This window comes from Vicia villosa, linkage group LG4 (genome assembly GCF_029867415.1).
Source record: "Vicia villosa cultivar HV-30 ecotype Madison, WI linkage group LG4, Vvil1.0, whole genome shotgun sequence".
Lineage (NCBI taxonomy): Eukaryota > Viridiplantae > Streptophyta > Magnoliopsida > Fabales > Fabaceae > Vicia > Vicia villosa.
The window spans coordinates 11,908,138-11,935,573 of record NC_081183.1 but is presented as its reverse complement, the minus strand read 5'-3'; the positions used below and the strand labels follow the sequence as shown (position 1 = coordinate 11,935,573).

At 32.6% G+C, this 27,436-nt stretch overlaps 3 protein-coding genes across 3 annotated transcripts; 1 reads left to right on the top strand and 2 right to left on the bottom strand.

Moving 5' to 3' along the window:
• Window positions 1–535: 535 nt before the first annotated feature.
• On the bottom strand, window positions 536–2,595 carry LOC131598824 (protein PNS1). The gene is made up of 3 exons (XM_058871388.1): window positions 2,287–2,595; window positions 779–1,930; window positions 536–680 (listed from the first exon to the last, which is right to left on the bottom strand). The coding sequence occupies exons 1-3, from the start codon at window positions 2,329–2,331 to the stop codon at window positions 546–548; spliced, it is 1,332 nt and encodes a 443-aa protein (XP_058727371.1). The 5' UTR covers window positions 2,332–2,595; the 3' UTR covers window positions 536–545.
• Window positions 2,596–10,721: 8,126 nt separating this feature from the next.
• Window positions 10,722–14,451, top strand: LOC131594499 (beta-glucuronosyltransferase GlcAT14A-like). Its single transcript, XM_058866649.1, has 4 exons — window positions 10,722–11,341; window positions 11,614–11,689; window positions 11,805–11,920; window positions 13,844–14,451. The coding sequence occupies exons 1-4, from the start codon at window positions 10,828–10,830 to the stop codon at window positions 14,365–14,367; spliced, it is 1,230 nt and encodes a 409-aa protein (XP_058722632.1). The 5' UTR covers window positions 10,722–10,827; the 3' UTR covers window positions 14,368–14,451.
• Window positions 14,452–14,715: 264 nt separating this feature from the next.
• On the bottom strand, window positions 14,716–17,894 carry LOC131594498 (multiple C2 domain and transmembrane region protein 14). Its single transcript, XM_058866647.1, has one exon. The coding sequence runs from the start codon at window positions 17,822–17,824 to the stop codon at window positions 14,822–14,824; it is 3,003 nt and encodes a 1,000-aa protein (XP_058722630.1). The 5' UTR covers window positions 17,825–17,894; the 3' UTR covers window positions 14,716–14,821.
• Window positions 17,895–27,436: the final 9,542 nt, after the last annotated feature.

Below are 27,436 nucleotides of genomic sequence, written 5' to 3'. Positions count from 1 at the left end.
CTTGTAACAGAATACAAAAGCTTAGCTTATCAATGAAATCAGTAATGTGCAAAGCACAGTTTTACTTCTAACAAATATAGATGCTTCATTTATGACCCTTCAATAATATTAGAGTCGATGGTTCAAGTAAGAGACCGATTCTTTGTATCTAAAGTCTTTCATCGTATTTATATAATATGAATATTATTTAACAAGTTTATGATTATAATTTGAATATAAGAAAACCGATTCAAATCAAATCGAAAAAAATTTGATCAAATGATATAATTTTTTTAACTAATCATCTAAAATTAAATCATATCATGAGTAATTTTATTTCTAAATCAGATAAATATTTACTTCAAAATTTATCCAAATAGCCTACTAAAAGTATAGATTAATTTTACCCAATAAACTAGATTAACTTTAATCTATGTACAACATGTACCATGATAAACAAGACTAATTTAATATTCAAATTCTAAAAGTTATTTAACTTGTTATTTCTATCAAGTTATCTTTAGAGGGTAATATACATCTTTCAATTTTATTTCTCCTTATATTTTTTAAACTTGAGATCTATACAACTGTTCCGAACGCATTGGAATAGTTGAGTCAAAATGAGTACTTTGTGGATTCTCTGCATAAGCAACATAGTAAGCACTAACACATGCTTGTATCCATGCCAAACCCAATCTAACCTGCAAAAAAAAAATAATAATTAAATATATTTTCAATCCTAAAATAATATTAGAAAATATTAATTTTACTTTCAATATAAATTTTTCTTAGTTCTTACCATAAAGTATCCAATTAAGAATCCATAAATAGACACTTCAGTTGCATATTTCTTATACACCACAATACTCCAAATACCACCCACCAAACTACTAATTGCACCCCCTGCCACACCACTAAGAAAACAAAATGATCCAGTAAGATCCAAATCCACAAGTTGCACCAATCCAACCCTATTGAAAATGTCCCATACATCGCAAGAACTTTGCACAAACCCTTTATTATAAACACCAACATGCACAAAACCAAACCTATTTCCACACCTTACAAGAATTGTTGCAATTCCCATATAGCAACTATTAAAAGAAAACATGAACTCATCACTATCTCCTCCAATGAGACTCATTGACCTAGCAAAACCCCTAAAGGTTGAGATAAATGGAACCAAAATTGAACCTATTGTAACACTTCCAATTAAGTAGTTCAATGTGTCATGAAATGCAACACTTGTGTCCATGATTTCTTCACCACAACCTAAGTTCATATACTTAACCCTAGAAATTGTTACTTGAATCACATTCTTGAGAAATTGCATAGTCCATACTAGGCTTAATAGAATCAACAAAATGAATAATGATGTTGATTTTGTTTTGTTTTCAATTGCTCTTGACCCTCCCATTCCAAACATGAGAAAAAAACAATAGAAAATTCCGATTAGGGTCGATGAAAAGGCTATTCTCATGGTTTTGATAGGAAAATCAACTATTGAAGTTGATAAAATTTTGTTGGCATATTCAAGTCTATGATTGATCCAACAACCATAAAGAGATTGAATCAATGAAGAAATCAAAGCAATGACACCAAAAGTTAGGCTTGTCGGAGTTTCGATGTAGACCAACATGATGGCCATTGCACATGTAAGAATAGGGCTAAGCCAAAATGTTGTTTTGATGGCATTTTCAGGGTTCTTGAGAGTGATCCATTGCCATGTGAAACTAAAAACTCCAGCACATAATGTTGAGGTTAAGAGTGGAGGGTACCATTTCATTGGGTGGAAATTAGGGTTTTGAGAGGTGGAGATAGTAAGGTTATAGATTGTGAGGGAAATTATCAAAAGTGAAATTAGAAGCAAGTGGAGATAGAAAATAATCTTGAAGATTTTCCTCACAATATTTCCTCTTAGTGTTTGGTTTAGAAAGGTTGAATCTTGTGCCTGCACAAGAAAACACTAATTTGACATGATAATTTTTCGAAATAGAATCCACTGCACTCACTAAATTCACGCATTCGCACATTCAAATATTAATGATCGTTCAATCAAGATCAGATGGTTTAGTAAAAATACATATTTTAGTTTAAAATATCAGACATAAATTTAAATTATCTGATCATGATCGAACGTTCATTTGTATTCTAAATGCATGAATGTGTGTGTTGCTGACCTAAGGAAAACTTGGTCACATGTTTTGTTTTTCTATTGTTGACACATAAACTCTGATGCAAAGGAAAAATATGATTGAAAATTGTAGAAGAAAGAAAAGATATGAGAAAGAGAGAGAGAAACAAAACCTTGGTGGAGTTTGTGATGACATTCAAGTTCTTGAAGCTAGCCATGTTTGCTCTATTTTATTGCTAATCCCACTGAAAATTCCATGCACAGTATCTTAAGAACTTTGTTTCAAATTCTTGGCCCTTTGTCAATGATGAAAATATCTCAGAAACTTCTCACAAATTTTAATCTAAAAAAATCCAGTTTTCTATGTAGTCCAAGCTACTTACTATATTGTATATATGTATTGATTTATATAATTTATAGTTTTTTTCTTTAACGTGAGAAGGTGATGTGGAGGAAGTTCTCGCAGTTCACGTGATATGAAGAAGTGAATTTCCGGGGAAAACGTTGAAGCTTTAAAGTGAAATAAAGTGAAGGATTCTTTTTTTAGTTCTTATCCAACAATTGATTAGTTTGAAACGTGATGGATATTCCAAAAACTTTTTCTATATATGATTAGATTACTTTTAGACTATTTTCTTTATAGTTTATTTTTTAAAATAATTTTTATATATATGTGAGTTGCATCATTTAAATTGAGAGTTATAAAACGTTTTGGCTCAGTCATATGTTACATGCCCGTTTGGACGCTAGTATATTATTATGTCACGAAGATCTCACACGATAGAAGTAAAATAAAAGTCACTCTGTTTAATCACAATTTAACTATATTAAATTTTAAGATCTTTGCAGTAGAATAATCTGTTCTACATGTTTTCAAAATGTTTGTTAAACATGATATATATATATATATATATATATATATATATATATATATATATATATATATATATATATATATATATATATATATATATATATATATATATATATATATATATATATATATATATATATATATATATTAGATGATAGATTGATGTTGGTGATTGGTGAACAACTTAAAACAAAAAGTCCTAAAGCAATGATCTAATCATCCAAATGGGATAGGGAGGGATGTTAAAAAGAAACTTTTTCTACATATGGTTAGATTACTTTTAGACTATTTTCTTTATAGTTTTTTTTAATCATTTTTATATACATGTGAGTTGCATCATTTAAATTGAGAGTTATAAAACATTTTTGCTTAGTCATATGTTATTATGTCACGAAGGTCTCACACGATTGAAGAAATGAAATTCACTCTGTTTAATCACAGTTTAATTATATTAAATTTTAAGATCTTTGCAGTAGAGTAATCTGTTTTACACGCTTTCAAAATATTATATATATATATATATATATATATATATATATATATATATATATATATATATATATATATATATATATATATATAGATAGATTGATGTTGGTGATTGGTGAACAACTTAAAATAAAAAGTCCTAAAGCAATGATCTAATCATCCAAATATGGGATAGGGAGGGATGTTAGTGTTAGTTAGTGAACAACTCAAACACTGTCTGAGTCCTAAAAGACACAAGAAACGTACACACTTCATTTTAAGGATAAAATAAAAGTTTAAGGACCACTTGGTCATTAAGTAAAGTTAGGATGCAGAGTCTCCTCCTAACAAACTCTAGATTATTTTTTATATGATATTTTTCGAAGCTTGCAAGTTCCTTATTATTGTTCGGCTAACATCTTAGTTTATTTTTCCTTTTAAAAAGAAACTTTATTGTCTATTTGTAACTTAATGTGTGTTCATTATTCAATTGTATGTTAGTTTATTTAAATAATTATTTTTAAGTTTAGATTTAAAAGAAGAGACTAAAATTTAAAAAATTAAACTAGAAGATCTATTTTATAAAAAAATTAAAATAAGAAATCAAAATTATAATAAATAAAATAAGACACTCAGTGCTGTTAAGCCATATCGATTGTTAGTTGTGCAGAGACATTATATACAGAAGTTCGAGTTCAAATCCGCGACATGTCCTTCATTAGACTAAGTAATAAACTTCTTGAACAACCAACGCAGAACATGACAATATCAAAACCACAACTCAAATTATGGACAATTTGTAAAACCAGTCAACAGACAACAACCATACCCAAATCCTCCTCAAGAAGACAATACATCATAGTTGGAGGATACATTAAATCATTTTATACAATTGTCTATGACAAAATACCAGAATCCTCCTCAACAAGATAACACATTAAGATTCGGATGAGACACTGAATTGGTCACTGCAAGTGATTATGAAAAATAGAAAATGCATAGATGTTGCAATAAAAAATTTGATGGTGTAAACTATTCATTTAATCAAGAATTTACTTGATCTAAAAATCAATGTCAACACTAAAACCAACTCAAATGAACACCACAAAGTGAGTGATAATGGAAGTAAGGAAGAACAGGAAAATTTTGTTATTTAAAAAAAAAAGAAGGAAAATAAGCAAAAGGAACAGAGTTGGAGAAAGACTCAACTAAAGAGACACACACAAAAGATTAAGGAACAACGAAGTAAAAACTGAAAATTCACTTATTTAGAATCTGGCAAAGATACTAACTCCAACTAAGAAAAAAAGCCATATTCAAGGTTTTTAAACTCTCTCAAAATGATGTTGATGAACACAACATCCTATGAAGCTTTGAAGCAACTTCTTTCCTATCTCAAATTCATGAGAGATAATAGGAAGAAGAAAATAAGATATATCAAGAAACTCTAACACATGCATCGAGCTAATTACGTTGAACAAACGCTTGATGGGAGGCAACCCAACTTTTTAGCTTTAGATTTCCTTTTCTAAAATTATATTTTAAAAAATAGGTTTTGATATTCTGCAGGATTTTCTCTAAGCAAGATCATTTACTCGCTAAGCGAAAACTTCACAGACATTTTATTTTTTTGAGTTTACACAGGTTTTTCCAACAAAATGTTATTATCACTAAAAAATTTATGTCCAAGATGCTGATTTTTTAGGGTTAAATATGTTTTTAGTCTCTATAAATATCTCAAATTTTACTTTAAGTCCTTATAAAAAAAATGACATATTTTGGTCCCTACAAATTTTTTATGTATGCAATTTTAACCCCTGCCATTTTTTAAAAATTTTAAAACTGTTTAATTACCCTTAAAATTTTAAATCTTGAATTTTTTTTCATAAATGTTTAAAATACTATTATAATGTTCCTTTACGAAATTATAGAATTTTTTAAAATGAGAAGAATTAAATATGAATTTTTAAAATTTTAAAAGATAATGATAAAAGTAATGTAAGAAATCAAATTTTGAGTTAATTTTTTTTTGAGAAATTTTTTATAACGTTCTAAACATGTCTGTAAAATAATCATTAAAAAATACACATCAGTTTAACAGCAAGGACTAAAATTCCATGCATGATAATTTTGTGGGGACGAAAATATGATATTTTTTTAATAGGGACAAAAAACAAAATTTGATTATTTTATAGGGACCAAAAACATACTTAGTCCATTTTTTTATTCATATCCCTAGTTTCACATGAATGTTGTAGCTAAAACTTGCCAAAACATGTGACATTTACTTTGCTATTTATTTTCAGTTGCTTCTTTAACACGAGCATGATCAAGATTAAAATACATGAGTACATTTAGTTCAAAAATTTAAATTTTTTGTCTGAAGTGGTTTGTCTACAGATGGTTCAAATGATTTGAAAAAGTCAAATGCAAATAAAAAAGTCAAAAGTTTTATTCTCTCAAAAGTTTCATTCAAGATTAATATTGTATGTTTAAATTAATAGCATGATCATGAATTAGTTGTTTAATACAAAGTTTGATATTACTATTTGTTTTGTGAAAACATGTTAATATAAGTGACGAATTGATAATGTATAAACGTATAGTATATTTTGACTCACCTTGCATACATTTTAGTGTCATTTAATCACCTTTTATAATGTTATGCTGGTATCTTGTCTATGTTTCAGGTACTTTACAGGTAGAAGTCGTTACATGAAGAAATCAGATGAAAACGATGCAAAACAAAGAAAATACGGCGAAAATACACTAGTGGCGACCTCCATGGCATCTGCCAAGTACCAACCATGACTAGGCTACCACATGGGGCCCATAGTAAAGGGGAAAGGAAGCAAAATGGGGAATTCAAAGGCCATGCTCGCCACAAGGGATAAGGCATTCGCTACCCCTTGCTAGTCGGACACGATTGAAAGCTTACACTCATGGCGTTCGCCATAAGGTCGGGGTGTCCGCCGTGGACCTCGGTGCCTGAAAAATAACAATAGAAAAGGCTCAGTCTTCTCCCACTTCCCCTATATTCTCTTCCACGATGTGTGTGTATGGTGTAAGAAAGTAATAACTGAAAAAATTGGACAAGCACATTTACAAAATTGAACAATTTTAAGTCAAGGGAGTCGACCCATTTGAGTTGGGAGTCGACTCCAAGAAGGAAGAAAAGTTTTGATGAAAAAAATGCATCAGCAGGAGTTGACACATTCAAAGAGGGAGTCGACTCCTAGGAGCTAGGTTGTTGACCCATGCTACTTGGGAGTCGACTCCAAGAGGACATAAACTTTTGAAAAAACATTTCTACGTAAGGACTCGACTCACAGCTCGAGGGAGTCGACTCATTCGTGTTATGTGTCGACTCATTCGTGTTATGTGTCGACTCATATTTGGCAGAAAATTTTGTTTCAAATTTTCTTCAGAGGAAGTCGACTCCTAACATGGATGTGTTGAATCCAAACATATTTTTTCATTAAAAAAAATCATATTTTTGACTTGACCAAATGCTTTTGACTTGTTCTATAAGTGTCCTAAGATAAAAATGCAACCTAGACATAGTAAGATAAACTTATAATTATTTTTTCCTAAATCAATTACTAAGTTTGAAGAATTATTCTATTTCAGGTTCTTAATGTTAGGGTCAGTAATCACTATGATCCTAAGTTCAATTCATTTGCTCGTCAACACACAAAAAGAATTACAATCAAGAATAACTGAATGTAAACTAGAAAATTAAATCAATAGTAATACAAAGTCAGTTACATAATTCAACAAATCCAATCAGCTTAGTCTAACAAAACCTAATCAAGAATAAATTAGCTACTAATAGTCATACATATAAATACTATGAGTTTAGATGAACAATACATGGGAATAGAGGAAGAATGATGTCTTTAATAGATGAAAACTCCACTTTCCAAACTCCACAACTCCCTTGCCATAAAAAACGTGTCAGCAAAGCATTTCCATCGCGACCACAATGGGTCTCATTGCTACCACGATGGGTCTCATCGCGACCACGATAGTTCTAGTGACAAATGTAAGTTTTTTCTTCATTTTTTATTCTAAGTCCCAAGTTTCTTCTTTTTCTTTCTCTTCTTCTCATTTTTTCTTTACTTTAACTCATATTTTACTCAAGGGTCTTGCTAACCAGTGCCCTTAGGGCAATGGTTAAGCATTCCAAAAAAAGAAAATATTTTATAGAAAGTTTAATATTTCAATTTTCAATTTTCAAGACATTAAATACGCTGATTACCGAGATAAATTTACTATTTTGGAATGTTTAACCATTGCCCTGAGGGCACTGGTTAGCATTTCCCTTTACTCAAAAATAACTCGATTACATCGAAAATGTTCAGAGATATTAAATAGTAACAAAGTATCATCAGAGTCAATTTCCTTCGAACGTTGATAACAAAGCTTTCCATCACCACTATTGTTGTTATGGTTTTAATTATTGTTTCCAAAGTTTTTGCGATTTTTATTTCAGTTGTTGATGACATTAATTAGTTTCACCATCTTAATAATCAACCATTTTGATGACATCAGTGTGTGAAATCAATATTGAAAATCAAATAAATTACATGCATCATAATCAAATTGAATCTTGATGAGTGACTCTGGATGATGATGTGAAATTAGAGGAAATTAGATGAGAACCAGACAATGAATTTGTTTGGACGTTGGATTGGAAATCCAAAACAAAGATCAAAGTCTAAACTTTTGTCTTTATAATTAAGTTAACTAAGTAAAAGTCATGAGGGTTATATTTTAGATATATGTTTTTATTTTTGCTAGATTTGAAAGATATGGTTATATTTTGTAGTGCAGCTATATGTATAAATATATTTGATATGTTTATATAATGATGCACAATATTTACTACTAAAATGATTCATGGTTCTCAAGATATTGAAACATGTCATAATAGTTCATGGTTCTAAATTGATACGTGGCTCTTACAATGCAAATTTTGTATGCTAAGATGAATATATTGACAAATGTGATCTATATAGATCTCTCCCATTGCGATTGTACTACTAAGATTTTAAATTATCAACTATTCGAATTCATGGACGAGTTCAAGTGAGTGTTAGTTCAAGTGAGTGTTAGTGTCCATATTTGTTGGGTTTTCCCTCCTATTTGGAGAGGTCGAATTAGATGTGGGTTAGTGACTCATGTGTATGTAAGTCTTTGTCATCACCCAATAAAGAGGATTAGGTGATTCATTCATTGTGTGAGAGAAAACAAGAAAAAGTAGAGAGAAGAGTGAAATTCTGCAGCCCTGTTCCACTAAATTGGAGCTTGTGCAAAATCCAGCGGTCGGATTGTCCTGAAAGTGGCCTACGGGTCCCGTGACTATTTACTCCTAATTAACGGAGGTTTTTCCACGCTAAAATTGTGTTGTGTTGTTTGATGTGTTTTTGTTGATTGTCTCTAAATTGCATGTGTTTTTGTTGATTTCCACGCTAAAATTGTGTTGTGTTGTTTGATGTGTTTTTGTTGATTGTCTCTAAATTGCATGTGATATTTGGGAGAGTTGGAGTTGTTGAATTACTCTGTTGCATTTATGATTTCCTCCCAACAATATCAGGGTTTTAAAAAACGGTAACGGCCACGTCGCGGACGCATACAGGTTTTTGTGATTTCAATCGGTAAAAGTGTCACGATACTGATTGCGGTCGTCGCGGTGTGAATTATCCATAATTTATTCCTAAATATAGAAAACAATGATACCGGTATCGGTATCAACATCTATCAAAACCGTTTTGTCGCGGCCGTTTCGCGGTTGCGGACCGATTTTTAAAACCCCGGTCCATATTATACAATCCTTAACCATTTCTTTAAAATTGGAAAAATCTCAAATTTAAATTCTGATACTAGACAAAACTCGTGAATACATAAGTTGTTGTCATGCTTATAGGTTTGAGCCACAATTATAATTGGAGACCACAATTTAGAACTCTATAAATTTATGGAGTTTGGCATAAAATATGGATGGTCCAACACACTACATGCCTACAATAAATGAGGTTTAGGAAGGGTACAAGTACAATATACTATCCCCACAAAAAGAGAGATTGTAACTAGATTTGAATCTGTCTTAGATAACACAACCTTAACTTTGTGTCTAATCTAAAAGACTATGAAACTAAAATTAGGTACACAATTAAGATTTAATTATTACTCTCAACTTACATGCTAACAAATATTAGGCCACACAAGTGTGGAATACAAGTTATCTTCTTTTTTTTTTTAATAAAGAACATGGTTTTGGAAAAATGTTTGGCAAGTAGTTCTTACATTGCTTTTCATGAACAGAATCTAGTTGGTGTAACATAAACTGATCCAGAAAATTCCTATTTTGGCCATATATTTGCTTGTAATTACAACTCACACAAGTCAATAGATCATAAACAAAGGGGTGTTATTGTAATTAAACCACAAAGAACTGAAAAATAAGAAATTGTTCTTTACTTTATAGATTTATTTGTTCTATCCGAAAGGGGTATAGAATATGAGTCTCTAACCTCTTTTTGATAAGACATACTCTAAGAAAATGACACTTGATAAAATAACACAAGGTAATCTATAAATATTCTATAATTTAGATAAATAAAAAAATGTTACAATAAAATTACAATATCACATGATTTGCACTAGAAACTTTACTTCTTTACTTCATGTGATATGTGATAGTGCTATTCTTCGTTATTCGTTATTTAGCAGGAATTTGTTTACCACTTGAGCCTAAATATTTTATTTATACCTTTTAGTTCTTAGTAAAAAGGATTCTATTAATTTATAATTTTTCTAAAATCATAATTAAAATTTAATTAAAAATTATCTCAGCGATAAATTGAATCTAGGTTTTTCAAAAATTGAACTCAGATGTTTCGTATTGGTTTTGATTTAATTGAAATGTATTTACTATTTTGATTGAACTATTAAATTGCTTTTATTTGTCACCCGCATATTTTTGATAAAGTATCGATCAATTCTAAATAAATATTTATTCAATCCAAAAATAAATTATATGTAGTTTGCTTTAGAAACGCATATAAAAGAATTCAATCCAATTTAATTTAATAGAATTTAATTTTAATTTATTTTTAACTATTTAAATTATAATTATAATTTTTATTTAAAACTAATATTATAAAAATAAGATAAAGTGATAATTTGTTTACACATTGATATGCTTGTTATAAAAGAAAAGAATCCAAAAATAAATTGTAAACATCACACTTCAAAATTTACTAAACCATTTTTTCTCCCTCTTCAAAACTCAAAACTCCTCTCACATTTTCTTCTCATTATTTCTCTTCCATTCCCAAACTTAATTTCTTCAAAATCATCTCCAAAAATGGATATCAAATTTCTCATTATCTCCTCTATCCTAACCTCAACATTCTTCTTATTCTTCTTTGTTCTTTACATTCCAACCAAAACATTAACCACACCAATAACCTCAAACTTCTTCCCTCAAAATCCACCAATCCAAACCTTCAACATCTCAAACACAAACAAAACATATCCAATCACTTTTGCATACTTAATTTCAGGCTCAAAAGGAGACTCAATGAAGATCAAAAGATTGATGAAGGCTTTGTATCATCCAGGAAATTACTATCTAATTCATATGGATCATGGTGCACCAAAGAAAGATCAAAGAGATTTGTTTGAATATGTGAGTAATGAAGGTGTTTTTGGTGAAGTTGGAAATGTTTGGATTGTAAAGAAAAGCAATTTTGTTACATATAAAGGTCCAACTATGCTTTCCACAACTCTTCATGGAATGGCTATTCTTCTTAGGGCTTGTCAATGGGATTGGTTTATTAATCTTAGTGCTTCTGATTATCCTTTGGTAACACAAGATGGTATGGTGAGTGCCCTTTAATCATAATATTAATTGAATTATTCAATTTAAATTAAATTTTTTCATCATTATTATAACCATTTTTTTTCAATTTATTAAATAACTAACATATTTGATTTATATCTCAGTTACAAAAATTATTCAATAAATTTAAATATAATTTTTTGTTTATAATAATAATTAAAAATAATATTGGATTTTAAAAAAATTAAATATTTTTTACCATTTGATTTAATGTGAATTAATTATTATTATTATTTTTTCTATTTTCAGATCTGATCCAAGGCTTTTCAGGAGTTCCAAAGGATATTAATTTCATCCACCATAACAGTCATTTGGGTTGGAAATTGTAAGTGATATTGTTCATTTTAAAAAAAAAAATCAATATAATGGATTTTTTTTCTAAATTTATACATTATTTTAAATTTTATTAATTTAAATTTTTTTAATAAATATATTTTCAGCAATAAGAGAGGGAAGCCAATATTTATAGATCCAGCCCTTTATAGCAAAAAGAAATCTGAGATTTGGCAGGTTACTAAGCAGAGGACTCTTCCAACAGCTTTTAAACTCTACACAGGTGTTGTTTTCTTCGGTCTTTACTATTTACATTATGCTATTTTGTTTCATATGCATTTGTATTTTAATCATTAAATGAATTATGTATAGCATGTGAGATTCTGAATCATAACAGAGTAATTGTTAGACTTTTTCAATGAGGTCATAAACATTTTTAAGATATTCTATAAACACCTCATATGAATGTTCACACTTTGAAAGACAATGAGATGATTCTCCCATTGAGATATTTTTTTTTCTCCTCATATTTGCTCCAATTGGTAAACCGAGATAATTAAGCGAAGTGTAGCCTATTTTGCATTGAAGCACATCCGCTGCCACCTCTATCCAGTAATGATCAATGTTTATGCCTATCAATCTGCTTTTGTGAAAATTTACCTTAAGTCCTGACATTGCTTCATACAACAACAAGTTCGCCTTAATAATTTTAATATTCTCCCATCCTTTCTCTCCAATGATCAGCATATCATCGGCATATTGTAGGTGGGAAAATCGATCATCACAATTGTCAAATTTAAATCCTTTGTATTTGTCCAACTCTAGCTATAACTATAAGAAAAAGGAACGGTGATAGCAGATCTCCTTGTCTAAGTCCGCGTCCCATAACGAATTTTTTTGTGGGGCTTCCATTAACCAATATTGACACCGAGGCAGATTTTAAACATTCAGACACTCAATTTCTCAATTTTTCATTAAACCTCATTTTCATAATCATGTAATCAAAGAACTTCCAATAATCATATGCTTTCTCAAAGTCGACTTTAAACAACATCACCTCTTTTCCTTTCTTTCTGGCTTCCTCCACAATTTCGTTTGCAATAACACATGTAAGAATAAGACACCATTTTATACTAATTCACAACAAAATATTTGTTATAGTTATTTAGAATCATGTAATAAATAGTCAATGTATAAAAGCTCAATGATGAGCACATGTAACAACTTGTGAAAAGATGAAATATAATGAATCATAGAGTGATTCATTTTTCCATATGGTATGAGCCTAAGATCCTAACTCTTCCGCTTCTCTCTAAAGCTTCAAAGAAGTTTTAGTAAAAAGTCTTCATTTTTTTTTATTGATTAAGCTCTGTCTATAAGCTACAACATTCACTTACATGAACCATTTAATACTCCACCAAATGACACCACTTTATTTGATGAGTCCTTGTCACTCTCCTTCTAGAACAGTCGACCACAAGGCCTTATTGTTCAAAATGTTTACCCCATGTAGACTAGAGGAAAAATTGACAACCCAAACCAAAAGTATTTGTTGCTCACATACAACTTAGTTGCAAGGTCAAGCACTAAAGCCGATTATTGAGGCCTAGCACGCACAATCTCAAAGTTACTCTAGCTTGAATCGCCGCTCATTAAACTTCACATTTCATTCCTGCCTCCCACAGTTTCGTGTGACAATGTGAGCGTGGTTTTGTTCTCCCACAGCCACACATGCAAGAACCAAACATATTGAACTCGACATACACTTTGTCATAGAACTAGTTATGTCCAAAGAAAATGAATATCAAGCATGTTCTCACTACTGTCCGAATTGCAAATACACTTACAAATCTCTTGGCACCTCTGCATTTTAAGATCTTTATACCAAGAATAATAAAATGCTTCCTCTCAAACCATCATAAGTGTTGGGGGTGGTAATAGAGTATGACTAATGTAATTCTGTTAGAAATCTGTTATAGCATTGGTTTGAGTTTGTTACATTTAGTTTAGAGTCATGTAACTAATTGTCAATGTATAAAAGTTCATTTATGAGCACATATAACAGTTTGAAAAATGAAGAAGTATAATGACTCATAGAGTGATTCAATTTCCAATAAAAAGAAGAAAAAAATTCAACATAATCAATTAGAATATTATCTTGCAGCTAATATTCATTAACTTCTTATAATGTTTCTCAAAAATGTAGGTTCAGCTTGGACAATGCTATCAAGATCATTTGTTGAGTATTGCATTATAGGATGGGAGAATTTGCCAAGAACCCTACTTCTATACTACACAAATTTTGTGTCATCACCAGAAGGATATTTCCAAACAGTTATATGCAATTCCAAACACTTCAAAAACACAACAGCTAATAGTGATCTACACTACATTACTTGGGATAATCCTCCAAAACAACATCCAAAATCTCTAACACTCAAAGATTATAAGAAAATGGTTTCGAGCAATCGTCCATTTGCTAGAAAGTTCAAGAAAAATGATAGCGTGCTTGACAAAATCGATCGAGAGATTTTGAGAAGAAACCATGGACAGTTTTCTTATGGAGGATGGTGTTCATCATTATCACAAAGTGGAAAGCATAGATCATGTCATGGTTTGGAAATTGAGAATTATGGTGTTCTTAAGCCTAGTTTGGCCTCAAAAAAGTTGAAAAGTATGCTCTCAAATATTCTTTCTTTTAAGAATTTTAATAAACAACAATGTCGATGAATTTAATTTCGATTTCGTAGATAGTTTGATTACTTGTAAAGAATGTTTTTTTATAATGAATTTTTTGTGTGACATTTATATTAATTATGTTAGAAAAGCAAACCAATCTAAAGGTGAATAGGTTGCAATTGCAACGGTCATAATAATCCCTACATTGTTGCATTTGCTTAGGGTTCAAGTATTCTCCACCAATGTTTTTTGGTGCTTAACTTTTAATCCCTTTTTCACTGTTTAAGTCCACAATCAACAACGGTAACATGCTAATCACGTTTACACCACATTACCAAAACCACTTTTTTCCTCACTTTCAGCCTCATTTTCCATCCTTACCTAAAATAGCTCAAATAATTTAAAATAAATAAATGAATAAATTCTTACAATACCACAAAACATACATAACAGAACAAAAACAAAAACATCATTAAAGAAAACAGTAATAAACTACCTATCTTGATTACATAATCTGATCAGAAAACGACGGAAGCCTTCGGAAAAAGTTCACCGAAATAGACGGCATGTCGTCACGAAACCTGGGGTGCCTCATATAATAAAACCCAGCCAAAAGCACAAACCCTTTAAACGGCACAACATAGAACACCAACGACATAACCAAACACATGACTGCAAATATCCCAGTAGCCCTTGGGTCCCTCCAACCAAACAAAGCCTCCAACCTCTCACCTTGTGCTGCCACATCACCAATCAAACACTGCGCCCTCCCCGCAAGAGTGCGCACCCTATCATACCGGATTCTAACCGCTTCCAACGATGTCGTCGTTGGAAATCCATCGAACTCCTCATCGAGTTCATCGAAACTCACCATGTCCACGTATGACATCCTCGGATCCATGTTTTGTGGAACCCGCGGTCTGTTCCTAAACCTCAGGATCAAAATCAAGAAAGCGTACATGAACACCGTTGGAAGAATTAAATAAGGACAAAACACAATCGCTATAAGAAGCGCGTGAACTAAAACCGTTGTGGATGGGTGAACCCACGTGCGAATTCCGTCTAACCAACGAAACACCGTCGTCGCACGTGACAAACAACCGATTAATCTGAACCAGTTCGCTTTACTTCTCCTCATGCTCCACACGTGAGTATCAGAATCAAGCATGAACTGAACCACTTCATGACCCAGAGCCGGTTCAGACCGGGCTAAACGAGCCGTTACTATCTTCATAGCGGTTTGTCTTAGAACATCTTGTTGGGCTGGACCGAATGGACGAACGTAATGCATTCTTGGTAGAATTGGGTTTGTATAAGCCTGCATTAAACTCAACCATGAAGAACATGAAAACCGAACCGCTATTTCAATCTCACCCATTCTCTTCGCGCCACCTGGCAGTAAAACAATCAACGAATAAGAATTAACATAGACACGGTTAGTGTCCAGTGTAGACAACCGCACACGAATTTTCCCCATTCTAACGTCTCTGTGAGATTTAGCAACATCTTTCTCGAATCTTCCATTATCGAAAACTCCAATTGTAAGAACCGTGCAAGGATCGTAAACATCCCAAGTGTATTGTTCATTCCACCTCGGGTTAAACCGGTCTACAATGGTTCTGGTTCGAACCCATTTCGGACCGTATTTAGCAACCACGTAAGCATCGGTTGTGCCACGTGTACCGTCTTTGGTTTTCACAGGAAGAAGATTCGTTGCTCCACGAATTCCAACTTCAAGTAAACCGATTGGTGGCTTTGTTAATTGTTTCGCTGAAGCACGAACATCGCTTGTCACGTGAGCTGCTTCGTCTATCACGTGATAACCACCTTCTAAACAAATACGAATATGTATTCTGCCAGTGTAAGAATTGTTTTCATCTGTGGCACAAAGATTGAACCATCTTGACTTTACGTCCGTTCGATCGTCTAATCTTCGTTCGATGGATGACACGTGGATCTTTGTTTTGCCTATAGATTTTGAATTTGCCACGTCTTCTAGTGTTAAAACTAGAAACGGCTCAAACGGCTCTGAAGCTACGAAAACTAGATCTTCATTCCACGTTGGATTAGCCGAGCTGAGTAAATAAGTTCTCCCAGTTTTAAAAACCTGCGCGCCGAGCTGAGCTTTTACGTAAAGCTCTGGCTGCCTAACCTTAGCTTCGGAACCCGAACCTAGCTGTAAATCCTGGGTTTGGATAACCGTTAGTCTTAGATACCAAAGCTTTGGAGAAAGATAAACTTTCGCTCGTGTCTCCGGTATCAAACCGCCGGAATCTGACTGCCAGGACTCTTGAAAAGCTTCGTCAGCTTGCGTTCCGATCCATACGGCGATCATGACGTCATTTCCCGGCGAGGCTTCTGATTCCAGAGTGTACCATTGCGGTGCTAGAGGACTATCTGGTGGAACTCTCTTCGGTACTTCCTGTAGATCAAACGACACCGTTCCGAGAGAACTCTCCGTTTTCTGATCGTTTTCTTTGTTCTCCTCTGACCAAACGGAAACCTCCAACGACGTTGAGTTCAGCGCTTCTTTATCAAATGCGAAAACCTGATCCCAATCTTTTCCTTCAGTCTCGCTCTTTGTTCTCACACTGTGAGATCCAATCACAAGCTTCGAGAAAAGCGTTGAAGCTTTTTCATCAGGTTTCGCCGATAGCTTTGCCTTCACAACACGAACGTAGAGAAACGCCATTCGATCCACGAGATCGTAAGCGCTTCTGCTTCGATCGTTGCTCAGCGATCTAAGCTCGTGATCTCTCACATTCAATTCAGCACGTTTTTGTATAATTTCAAACTGTTTCTCCTTGATTTTCATCTTCTCAGATTCAGCCATCGGTGGGCTGACTATCTCTGCCGCCGGCGGAGTTGCCGGAGCCGGAGTTTCTTCTTTTGGCTTTTGATTTTCTGTTGTCACAACAGGATTTGGAGTTTCTTCTTTCTTCTCATCAACGGCTTCTTCGGCTACTGTTTCCGGTGGCTTCTCCTCTGCTTTCTCTTCTTTCTTCTCATCACCGGCTACTTCTGCCACCGTTTCCGCTGGCTTCTCCTCTGCTTTCTCTTCCTTCTTCTCATCACCGGCCGTTTCAGTAACCGGTAAAATCTCATCAACGTAACAAACCTTAAGTCCAAGTTCACCTTTAATCTGAGAGAAAACGCTCCTTTTCTCTAACGGATAATAAACAATCACTTCCTCACCAAGCTTCACAAACGTGCTTCCAGAAATTTTAACTTTCCCTAAAAAAGTACTTCTCTTCCCCGTCGTTTTCTTATCGTTATACAGATTCACCTCCAATGTTTCAGAAACCATTGACTCTTTATCAAGAATCAAAAACTCAAGTTTCTCGTCCCATTGAGGATTCAGATCTCTGGATTTTGTTTTCGTTCTTTTTCTTTGTCCGTCGAAATCAACAATTGCATAAGCACTCGCTGTTCCTTGACCGTCTTTCGGCATCAAGTTTTTCGCATTGATAACTTCTACTATTAGTTTTCTTACAGTAGTTTCCGCCATTGATGAATGAGACTTGAAAGCTTATAACGGTTTTTGAGTTAGAAATGAATGTGTTTATGTTCAGTTAGAAGTGAAAGAATGAATGTTATGAGAGAGGGAAAGGGTAAATGAGGTTTTTATAATGGGAAAGTGAGATTGAAGGAGCGTGGACACGTAGGATAAGATTGACACGTGGCGATATGGAACGTGAAGTAACTGAGAGGGTGAGTCAGCGTGCCTGGTGCTGCTGATTGTGATTGTGCTACCAAACTGAAGAAATTGGATTCTCTTTTGTACGATCAAAATAGGAGGTTAATTAAACTAATTGTTAAGATTAATTAATTATTATTGAGGTTAAGTATGTGATCTAGCTACAAGATTAGAGGTGAAAACGCATAATGCATTTGAAAAATTTTTAGGTGGACACATACCTAAGAAATTGTTTTACACACAACCAATCACAGAATTTTAATTAATTAAAATAATCTTAACCACCCCATGAATCAAATTAAAACCAAAATTAAAATTAAAATAAATTTAAAAAAGACTCTTTCTTATTGGTTGTGCCTAAGAATGTGGATTTAGGGTCGTGTCCATACAAAAATTGCTCTGCATATTTTGGTGGAAAGAAACTTTTACCGAAGACAATTTATAACTGATTTTTTCTTTTTCTTTTCATTTTTAATCATTTGAAAAAATAATTTTGAGTATTTTTATTTTGGTTAAAAAGTTTAAATATGAGGATTTAATTAAATGAAAAATAATTTATATTAGTCATGTAAATCAAATTAATATTATAGTTTTTATATTTCATTATACTTTTTTAAAAAAAAGTTTTTTACTAAGCTTTTTTACTTTAGTAAATATTTTATTTTGTTCTTGAAAATGTAGGATTTTATCAACATAGTTCCTACATCAACAACATTTTAATCTTGTTTATGTAGTTGTAAGTATGTTTTAAGTCTCACATTATTTAAAAAAAATAGAAGTTCAACATTTTATAAATGTTATAAATGAGATGACTCATATATGTAATGTCTTAAGGTTTTGTGTTTTGGCCTAAATGTGGATGTTATTAATCATGGTGATCCATCAGTGGTATTAGAGTCGATGATTTGAGTAAGAGACTGAATTCTTGTACCGAAAGTCTTATTAACAAATGTAAGTTAAAAGTGTAAGTTTGAAGTCTCACGTTGTTTGAAAAAGTGAAGGTTGAACACTTTATAAGTGAGGCTTCATATATCCAAAACTTTAAAGTTTTGCGTGATTATGTGATGTCTCTCTCACTTATTTGATGAGTCTTTGATCCATCGTAAATGTTTCTCTTATGATCACCCATCAAGTTATAGATTTGCTAATATGATATATTTGTTTTTTTACGGGGTGTGCATTAATTACTAAGGTTGTTAGATAAAAATAAGCATTTGAAAGTAAGAAAATAAGATAAATGACATGGAATCACTAGGAAAATTTTTGTAGACTCTCTCACGTTAAACAAAGATAGAATGAAAAGTGTAAAAATGAATGATGGAGCCCGTTTGATTTGGTTAGACGGGGTTTAAATGAACCAAATTAATTTAAATTGTATTTTAAAATTGTTTCTACATGCACGTCAAGCTAGAAGTGAAATTGTTGGGCATTACTAAAGTTTTTAGGTAAAAATAAACATTTAAAATTAAGAAAATAAGATAAATGATACGGATTTGAATTGCACTACTAAAGCAAACTAGATCGAGATTAGTGGTTCTGATGGTTAGTGTGTTGTGTCAAGCCAAAAATGAAATTGGTCTACTAACATATATACCCATTGACCTACATCACAGTTGATTCAAACGGGTCTCGGTTCCACAAGAGAAAAAACATGTTAGCCTAAAAGATAAATAAATGGGTGATAAGGGTGACATGGCTAGGGACTTCACAAATATGTCATAAAGCATAACATTCTAAGACAAAGCATAACATTTTAAGACAATGAGAACAACCATGGACTTGTCGTGTAAAAGACTGGATTTGGGCATAATGTAAATTCTAGATTGTCAGATTACAAAATGAGTCAGATCTTGACATCTGTCAATGAAAATGTTCTCGATGAACACTATGAAATGAAAAGGTCTAAAAACAACCAGAACAAGATTTATATAAAAGGGATTACAGATGTCAAAATAAGGTACACACTCTTGAAAACCTAAAACATTTAATCTATTTCCTTATCAACTATTGACTCGAGTGTTGTAGCCTTTTGCAAGTACCACTCCTCTTTTTCCGACTTATCACCAAATTCGTAATGAACCTGTTAGAATGAAAGCTCTCAGAGAATAGTCATTTTATCAAGTTTACAACCCACCGCTGGAATATTTTGGTAAAAACATATAAATGGCGTGGTATGTGGAAATCGATATATACGACATTCTCTTTTCATTCGAAATAAAATAACGTTTTTTTATAAATATGAGCGATCTAATCGAACAAAGAATAACATTCTTTGAGAATTTCCTTGTTTGTTGAACATTCGATTGCAGAAATATTAGTCAATTGTAGAAGAAAATAGTGTATCGTACTTCTTCGACGAGAAGGATTTACTGACCACCATAACAAGTGATTCTCCTTTATGTCACATTATATAAGTTACAAAATATCACAGTTGAATCTTAATAAAATTTATCTACACATCTATTACGATTAAATTGTGGAGAAATAAAATCTTTATTCATTTTAACATGTTTCAAAAAACTTAAAATGTCTCGTTCTGTTTTAACTAAATATAATTAAAATACTTTATTGTTTATTCCCTAGAAAATGAATTTATAATGAGTACCATGTGTCCATGTGTTAGTTTGACGCATGTATGAGTCAGCACATATCAAATTCAAGATATTGTCTTCTGACTTCACCTAATTAACTACTAAAATAATGCAGACATAGATTCTCATGAAATTCAGTTCTTACAGTTTTATTTATTTCATGTATTTCATTATCCTAGTATTATATAATCCAATTTGTTGTTTTTCTTTTATTTGCATGGATCAAAACCCCACTTGCACTTACACTATATATCTGCAAATATGAACGTTGCTTTGTTTCTATGTTATTTCATGATTGTTTCTCGATCAGACAATAAATATAGAAAATAACATTACAGATTAATAAATAAATTTCTGAACACATCAATGTGTTATGTTGGCAACAACCGCTATATGTACGGTACTGACAAGAATCATGCTACTTGTATTTAATACCAAACTTTGATGCTATTTTGGTAACCAATTTTAAATGGAATTGCATGGTTGAATCGGTTGATGTTCATGCTTTTCAAGTTTTTGTTTGTTTGATATATTTTCATGCTTTTCAAGTTGGGTTTAGTTTGATGAGTAGGTGTACATTAAAAAGGGGTGGAAAGGTTATGATGTTAATTTATATTTTAGTATATTATTCTCTAAAATAACAAAGGATAAAAAAAATACAAAGAGTATTTAGAGGCATGTGTTTAGAGAATTTTTCAATAATCCCGTGCCCCTCTTATCCACTGTAACGTGAGATTTTTTCAATTAATTGAGAAAATTAGAATTTTCCGTAAATATATCTACTGAAAATTTCATGAAATTAATTAATTTGGAATTTTCTCAATTATTTGAGAAATTAATTTGAATTTTTTCCAATTAATTTATAATTTAATTTGGAATTTTTCTAATTAATTGAAAAAATCTCAAATTTCACTATGTTTTAACATTACGTAGATGTCATCAAACTTAATTAATTTGAGATTTACATCTACGGAAAGGTTTCTCAATTAATTGGGAAAAAAATTCCGTAGTTACATCTACGGAAATGTTTGATGGGTTTTGCCAATAGAGTGTTCTGTAGATGCATCTATGAAACTTGAGATTTTCTCAATTAATTGGGAAAATCCTAAATTTCACTATGTTTTATACGCTTATGCATCTACGGAAGGAATCAATTTTTTTCAAAAAATGAGGTGCTTCCGGATGTACATCTTTGAAAGCAGAGATTAAAAATAAAAATTTGCGTGGTGTATAAGAGACCTATGGAGTCCATTCAAAAACTTCTTTTTACTTGAGAGAACGGTACATGAGAAAAAAGTCTCCTGGAAACAAAAACAAAGATCATTCATCATGTGTTGTTGTGTTACCTCTATTTTAAAGATGTTTACTAAGATAATATGTCTTACATAATATGAGTGTATATTGATTTTAGGATTGCTTACACCAAAATATAAATAGTTCAGTCATATGTATTGTTTATTGGGCTGAAGAAAAATAACTGACTATTACTTGCACCACAATTGTCAAATATTAGAATCAACTAATACATACTTAAGTTTAAACAATTTTTTTTAGACCCCAAGGGGGAGAACTCCTGCTAAAAATCTCAAAATATTCCTGCTTTAGAGATCTATCTCCGAAATATTTTTTTTCTCTTTAGATTTTTTTAAAATTCGGAGATGTATTTTCGAAAATGCTCGTGAGAATGAAATCGAATCCTTAACCTCTTCATTCACTCTCCCAAACTTGTCGTTAATTCCTCTCTCTTCACTCCTGTCTCTCTCTTTTATACTTCAAAATCAAACCTATCTTCCTACCCAAATCTTGTTGTTCGCTAAGAGGGGAGAAATCATGCACCCCTCTTCTTCTTCTTCCCAAGTAACAACAAACCTTTTCATTTTTATTCATTTGATGCATAAATTTATCATCTTTTTACTAATGGGTATCTAATTCTAGTAAAAATATTTCATGGGTCGAATGAAAGTTGTTTTTTTTATTGCAGAAATTTACTATTCCTCTTGCATTTTTGGAAAAAAGTGTTATCAGAAGTGCATCTTCGAAAATACTTTTTTTTGAAAAAAAATGATTTCGAAAATGCATCTCCAAAAACACTTTTTTCTGGAAAAAAAGTTGATTTCGGAAGTGCACTTCCGAAAACACCTTACTTTTTTGAATAAAAAGGTGTTTTCGGAGATGCATTTCCGAAATCACCTTTTTTTCAAAAAAAAATGATTTCGGAGATGTATCTCCGAAATATAGGGGCGTTTTATGAATTTCGCGCGGGTTTCTAAGAAGGTTGGGGGTGGATAAAGAAATTGTCTAATTTTATCCTATCACCCCCAAAATCTGATCCGACATCCCATGTATTTTTATATTATCTAAAATATCTTTATTAAAATACAAAAGAAAATTCGATAGTGCACTTGAAAATTCCGATATGAATAGAAAATTTTGGTAGTATATTTAAAAAATCTAGTATATATTGTAATTTTTTGAATTTTTGAAATAAATTAGTAGTTCATTTCTGATAAACAAAAAAATTGAAATTAATTTTACCATATTTTTTTAAAAATCTGATAGTATATTTAAAAAAAAAACTGGTAAAAGCTCGTAGAAACTTAAACTTGATGAAAAATATGGTAAAAACTTATAGTTTTTTTTTAAAAAAAAAAAATTTGATAAAAATTCATAGAATTTTAAAAATTTTGGTCGGATATTTCAAATCCAGTCATTTTTGAAAAATTCGGCAAAATTTTATGAGATTCCCTAAAAATCCAGTAAAAACTCGTTAGATTCTTCAAAAATCCGATTAAAAACTCAGAAAATTTCCAAAACATCGAAAAACGCACAATTTTGTAAAAACATAAAATATCACTAAGGGTATTGTGGTAAAAGCACTACAGTTGTGGGGGTGCCAAGTCAAAGTGAGGGGTGGTAGGATAAAATCACAATTAATTGGGAGTTGAATAGACTAGCAGCTAAATGTGGTTAATAATTGGTCAAATAAGGTATCAGTTACTAGGTTGTAGTGGAAATATTTACCTATTATTTCCTACCGTAACAAGGAATTGGTAAAGGTTGATGACAACCTATTTTTCAATTTCTCCAAATCTCGTTAAAGTATCTAAGTGTCTAATACCATATAGGCTAGAGTACATGGATCAATAGTCCAATTCGAGTTGATTGGTGCAACCTTCGATAACCTCATTTTAGCCAAAACTATGAACCCTTCGGGAGGATACCATTGGAAGTCACCATAGACACGTGCTTAGAAGGGGGCATGTCATAAATGCGCCTCCTCACAAACTATACAAACACCTAAAAGTTAAAGCATTGAGAAGACAAAGTTAGCCTGAAGAAAAGAAAGGAAGTCAACGCCACTAAAAGAAGGGGGCGAAATCACTGCCACTATTCACTAGCGCCGACACAGGAAAAAATCAACCCCCGCCACAAATAAAATTAAATATTTTAAGCAATGACTACCAACAAGCACAAAGAAAACTATCAATAATACTAAACAAGAGTATTAAGAAGAAATGAAAAGACTGACCAAAAATATTTGCATTGGTGCAACAAAGAATCAACCCAACAACAAAGTATAAGTGAAAAAATACCAAGAAAGTTGAACTTCACTACAAAGTTAGAGAAGCGAAAAAACCAAAACTAATAAAGAAAATTATATTTATAGAGAAACTCCAAATTGGAAGATCAATTATAGGAAGCCATTTTGACTAAAACAAATCATTACTGCTAAGGACGGGAAGGATACACATTTATTGAGCCCGCTACATAAAATCCTTAAAGAGAACGATATTACATTGTCAAATTTCCATCTTTCTGAATCACTTGACACCATAACTGGTTCACATCTTTCCAAAGGTAATAAAACAATATGACACAACTTTCACAAAGAATTCCTCAACCGTCAAAATCATATTTTGGTGGAACTTTTAAACTAATGCCTTGCATAATTTTTCTTAATTTAATATTAAGTCCTTGAAGCTGCAAAATATACTTGCTAATCAAATCAAATTTTGGTTTTTGGCATCCAAATCTTTTTGGATCAATAGTTTTAAAAGGTCTTGAGGAATTTCCCTTTGACCATATCAAATCATGCAATTTAGAATAACAGAAAACTTCTAAATGACCAAGCTTATTACAAGAGTTGCATTTAAACACATGGCGATTGATTATATTTCTTCTTATCATGGAAAATGTTAATGAAAGATTTATTAGGTTGATACCATAATCCATTTTTATCATAGGAAACCCTTTGATTTATCTACTTCATATTTCTCTTTATCCTTATTGAATGCGCCTAGGGTTTCATGCAATTTATCTACTTCATATTTCACCGAAATACAATTTTCACATTTATCTCATTCTAATGATTGACTTCTAATATCAATTAATTCTTCCCCAAGAATTTTATTACTGTTTTCCATAAAATCAATATAATTTATTAACTTTGTGACACTTCTTTCTAATTTTTCATTCTCTTTACTAAGATTGACACTTAACTAAAGAATTTTATAGTGATATGTTTGTAAGAGTCCCAAATAAGGGCGAGGTTTCCCACCTCGTGAAGATTCGCCTGGGTGCGGCCTTTACGTGGCATAAGGGGCCTCGCCCTCATGATAGAAGTGTAGAATATTGTTTCCTCTTCACTAGTCACATAAAATAAGATACCACGACTTGTAAAATAGGTACTCAACAGTCTCCCCTACTCAAGGGGAGGGGTTACCACCTCTTAGGGTTTCCTAAATCCTAGGCCTAAGATCCTCTACGAATATTTGACCCTTTGGGGGTATCAGACAAATCACAACTTACTCAGCATAACGCGTAAATACAGAGCCTCTCACATCATGTAAGTTGGCCCTCTCAATGCCATAAACATCACCGAGCAGGGTCTCTCACCATCGTGTGAAAGATCTAACCCCATCAATCACTAAGGCCTTTGAGTATCCCTTGCCCGCATACGGATACCACACAATCATCTATTTTTTGACAAGTACAATGGCGCCCATCGTAGGGCATAGGTAAAACTAACATTGGTAACACCTTCTTTGACAATCTTCATATTCGTTGTTCCCCCACACCTGTACCCAAACATTCCTATCCATGGTTAACAATAGAGCATCATCCCCTATGTCGGAGGACACCGGGGGAAGTAGTGATGCGAATACCCTGGCGGAGATGCGTTCCGCCATGGATGAACTACACCGTCAAAATCAGAGTCTAGATGACAACGTCCTCAACATCAGACAACGTCAATAAGAAACCAATCACCAAGAGGAGATGGAAGTGCTAGACTCCTAGCCACTTTCAGAAAAAATATGGGAGGTGCATGCCCTGAAGGGTTCAAGCCTCCCTTTTTGGAAAAGTTTGATGGGCATAGTAACCCTTATGAACACTTTGCCTCCATCAATACACAAATGACCATCATCTGAGCACCTGACACCCTGGAGTGAAAATTGTTGTTTGGCTCCTTCAAGGATGCATCCTTGCGATATTACATGGGTCTCCATCGAGATTTTATCGCCAGCTATTAGGAGTTGGTGAAGAAACTCGTAGAAAGATATCATGAAGGATATCAACCGCCAATCTATTCAACATATGAAAGGGTCCTTTAAAGTCGTCGAGGGAATATCTCGTCCGATTTAACGAAGCTACCATAAGGATCTTCCCCATGAATTAGGAAATGTTTTCGGGGCCGTTCCAAAATGGTCTCGAGGCAAGACACTTCAACGAGTCTCTCGCCTAAAAGCCAACATTTTCATTAGCGAATGTGGTCATCAAGGCAGAATGTTGCATAAAGGGTAAGGTGAGCAACTCTTAGAAGAAGGCGTGAGGCGTTAAAGAGTGTGTTCCTAGCGCCGAAGGCTCGCACCACTAGAGGAAGAGTAACTATACCTAGGATAATTTTGGACGTTTCAACATCTTGATTATGTTGTTGACCGTTCTAGTAATTGTCGCATCAAATTCGATATGGCTCTTAGTTAGCCTACGATGATATGTTATCCACATAACCTTCAAATCTTCATCACTCTTCAACTCAATACGGTCGTATTCACCCTTCCATGAATATCGATCCACGATGCTCGAAACTTGATCTTACTCACCTTTCTGCTCTCGGTATGGGACAACATATTATTCAACTTGATCTCAGAAGGGCGAGAGATGTGGTTTCCTCGGTGAGCTGTGTAACACCCTTCTAAACCCCGCGGAAATCAATAAAATAATTCAGAGTAAAACATGAAAACAAGGGTGCCACAATTCAATTTAAAACAAATTATCATAAATCAATTGTCATGCTTCACTTAGGGGAAAATCATCCATTTAACAAAATCATAATACATAAACATCTCATGTTAACACAGCGGACAATTCATCATTCGGATAAGCATAACATCATCTATGCAGTATCCCGCATAATTAATACAATAACAACACGATAGAGTATTATCATAACTCTAAACTAGCGTTCCCCCAGTGTTACAATATCAGAGCATGACACCGACGCTATACTAAACGAACTGACTCATGAGCTAATCCTCACCGAGCCAAAAGCCGCTACTCGCCAATCTGAAATCATCAAAGTAAGGGTGAGTCTCATTCACAATTAACAAATGTTATCGAATCATAAACAATAACACATCATAGTCACATTATTCATCCAATTTCATTATATTCAGATTGTCAGGAAGTACTCATCAACACACAACAACAAATAGAATACACTACCAAGAGACAACACCATAATTCATCCAAATAAATCATAACCATTACACAATCATCGCATATTATAACATTGGACAATCTTCCATTCATGTTATAATAACACAAGTAGCCT

What these genes read in the sequence shown, in the direction of transcription:
- LOC131598824 (XM_058871388.1), bottom strand. Translation starts at nt 2,331, where the DNA reads ATGGCTAGCTTCAAGAACTTGAATGTCATCACAAACTCCACCAAG. An exon ending in TCATCACAAACTCCACCAAG is followed by an intron (nt 1,931 to 2,286) that starts GTTTTGTTTCTC and finishes TTTCTTGTGCAG; the next exon opens with GCACAAGATTCAACCTTTCT. An exon ending in TCTTAATTGGATACTTTATG is followed by an intron (nt 681 to 778) that starts GTAAGAACTAAG and finishes TTTTTTTTGCAG; the next exon opens with GTTAGATTGGGTTTGGCATG.
- LOC131594499 (XM_058866649.1), top strand. Translation starts at nt 10,828, where the DNA reads ATGGATATCAAATTTCTCATTATCTCCTCTATCCTAACCTCAACATTC. An exon ending in AGTCATTTGGGTTGGAAATT is followed by an intron (nt 11,690 to 11,804) that starts GTAAGTGATATT and finishes ATATATTTTCAG; the next exon opens with CAATAAGAGAGGGAAGCCAA. An exon ending in AGCTTTTAAACTCTACACAG is followed by an intron (nt 11,921 to 13,843) that starts GTGTTGTTTTCT and finishes TCAAAAATGTAG; the next exon opens with GTTCAGCTTGGACAATGCTA.
- LOC131594498 (XM_058866647.1), bottom strand. Translation starts at nt 17,824, where the DNA reads ATGGCGGAAACTACTGTAAGAAAACTAATAGTAGAAGTTATCAATGCG.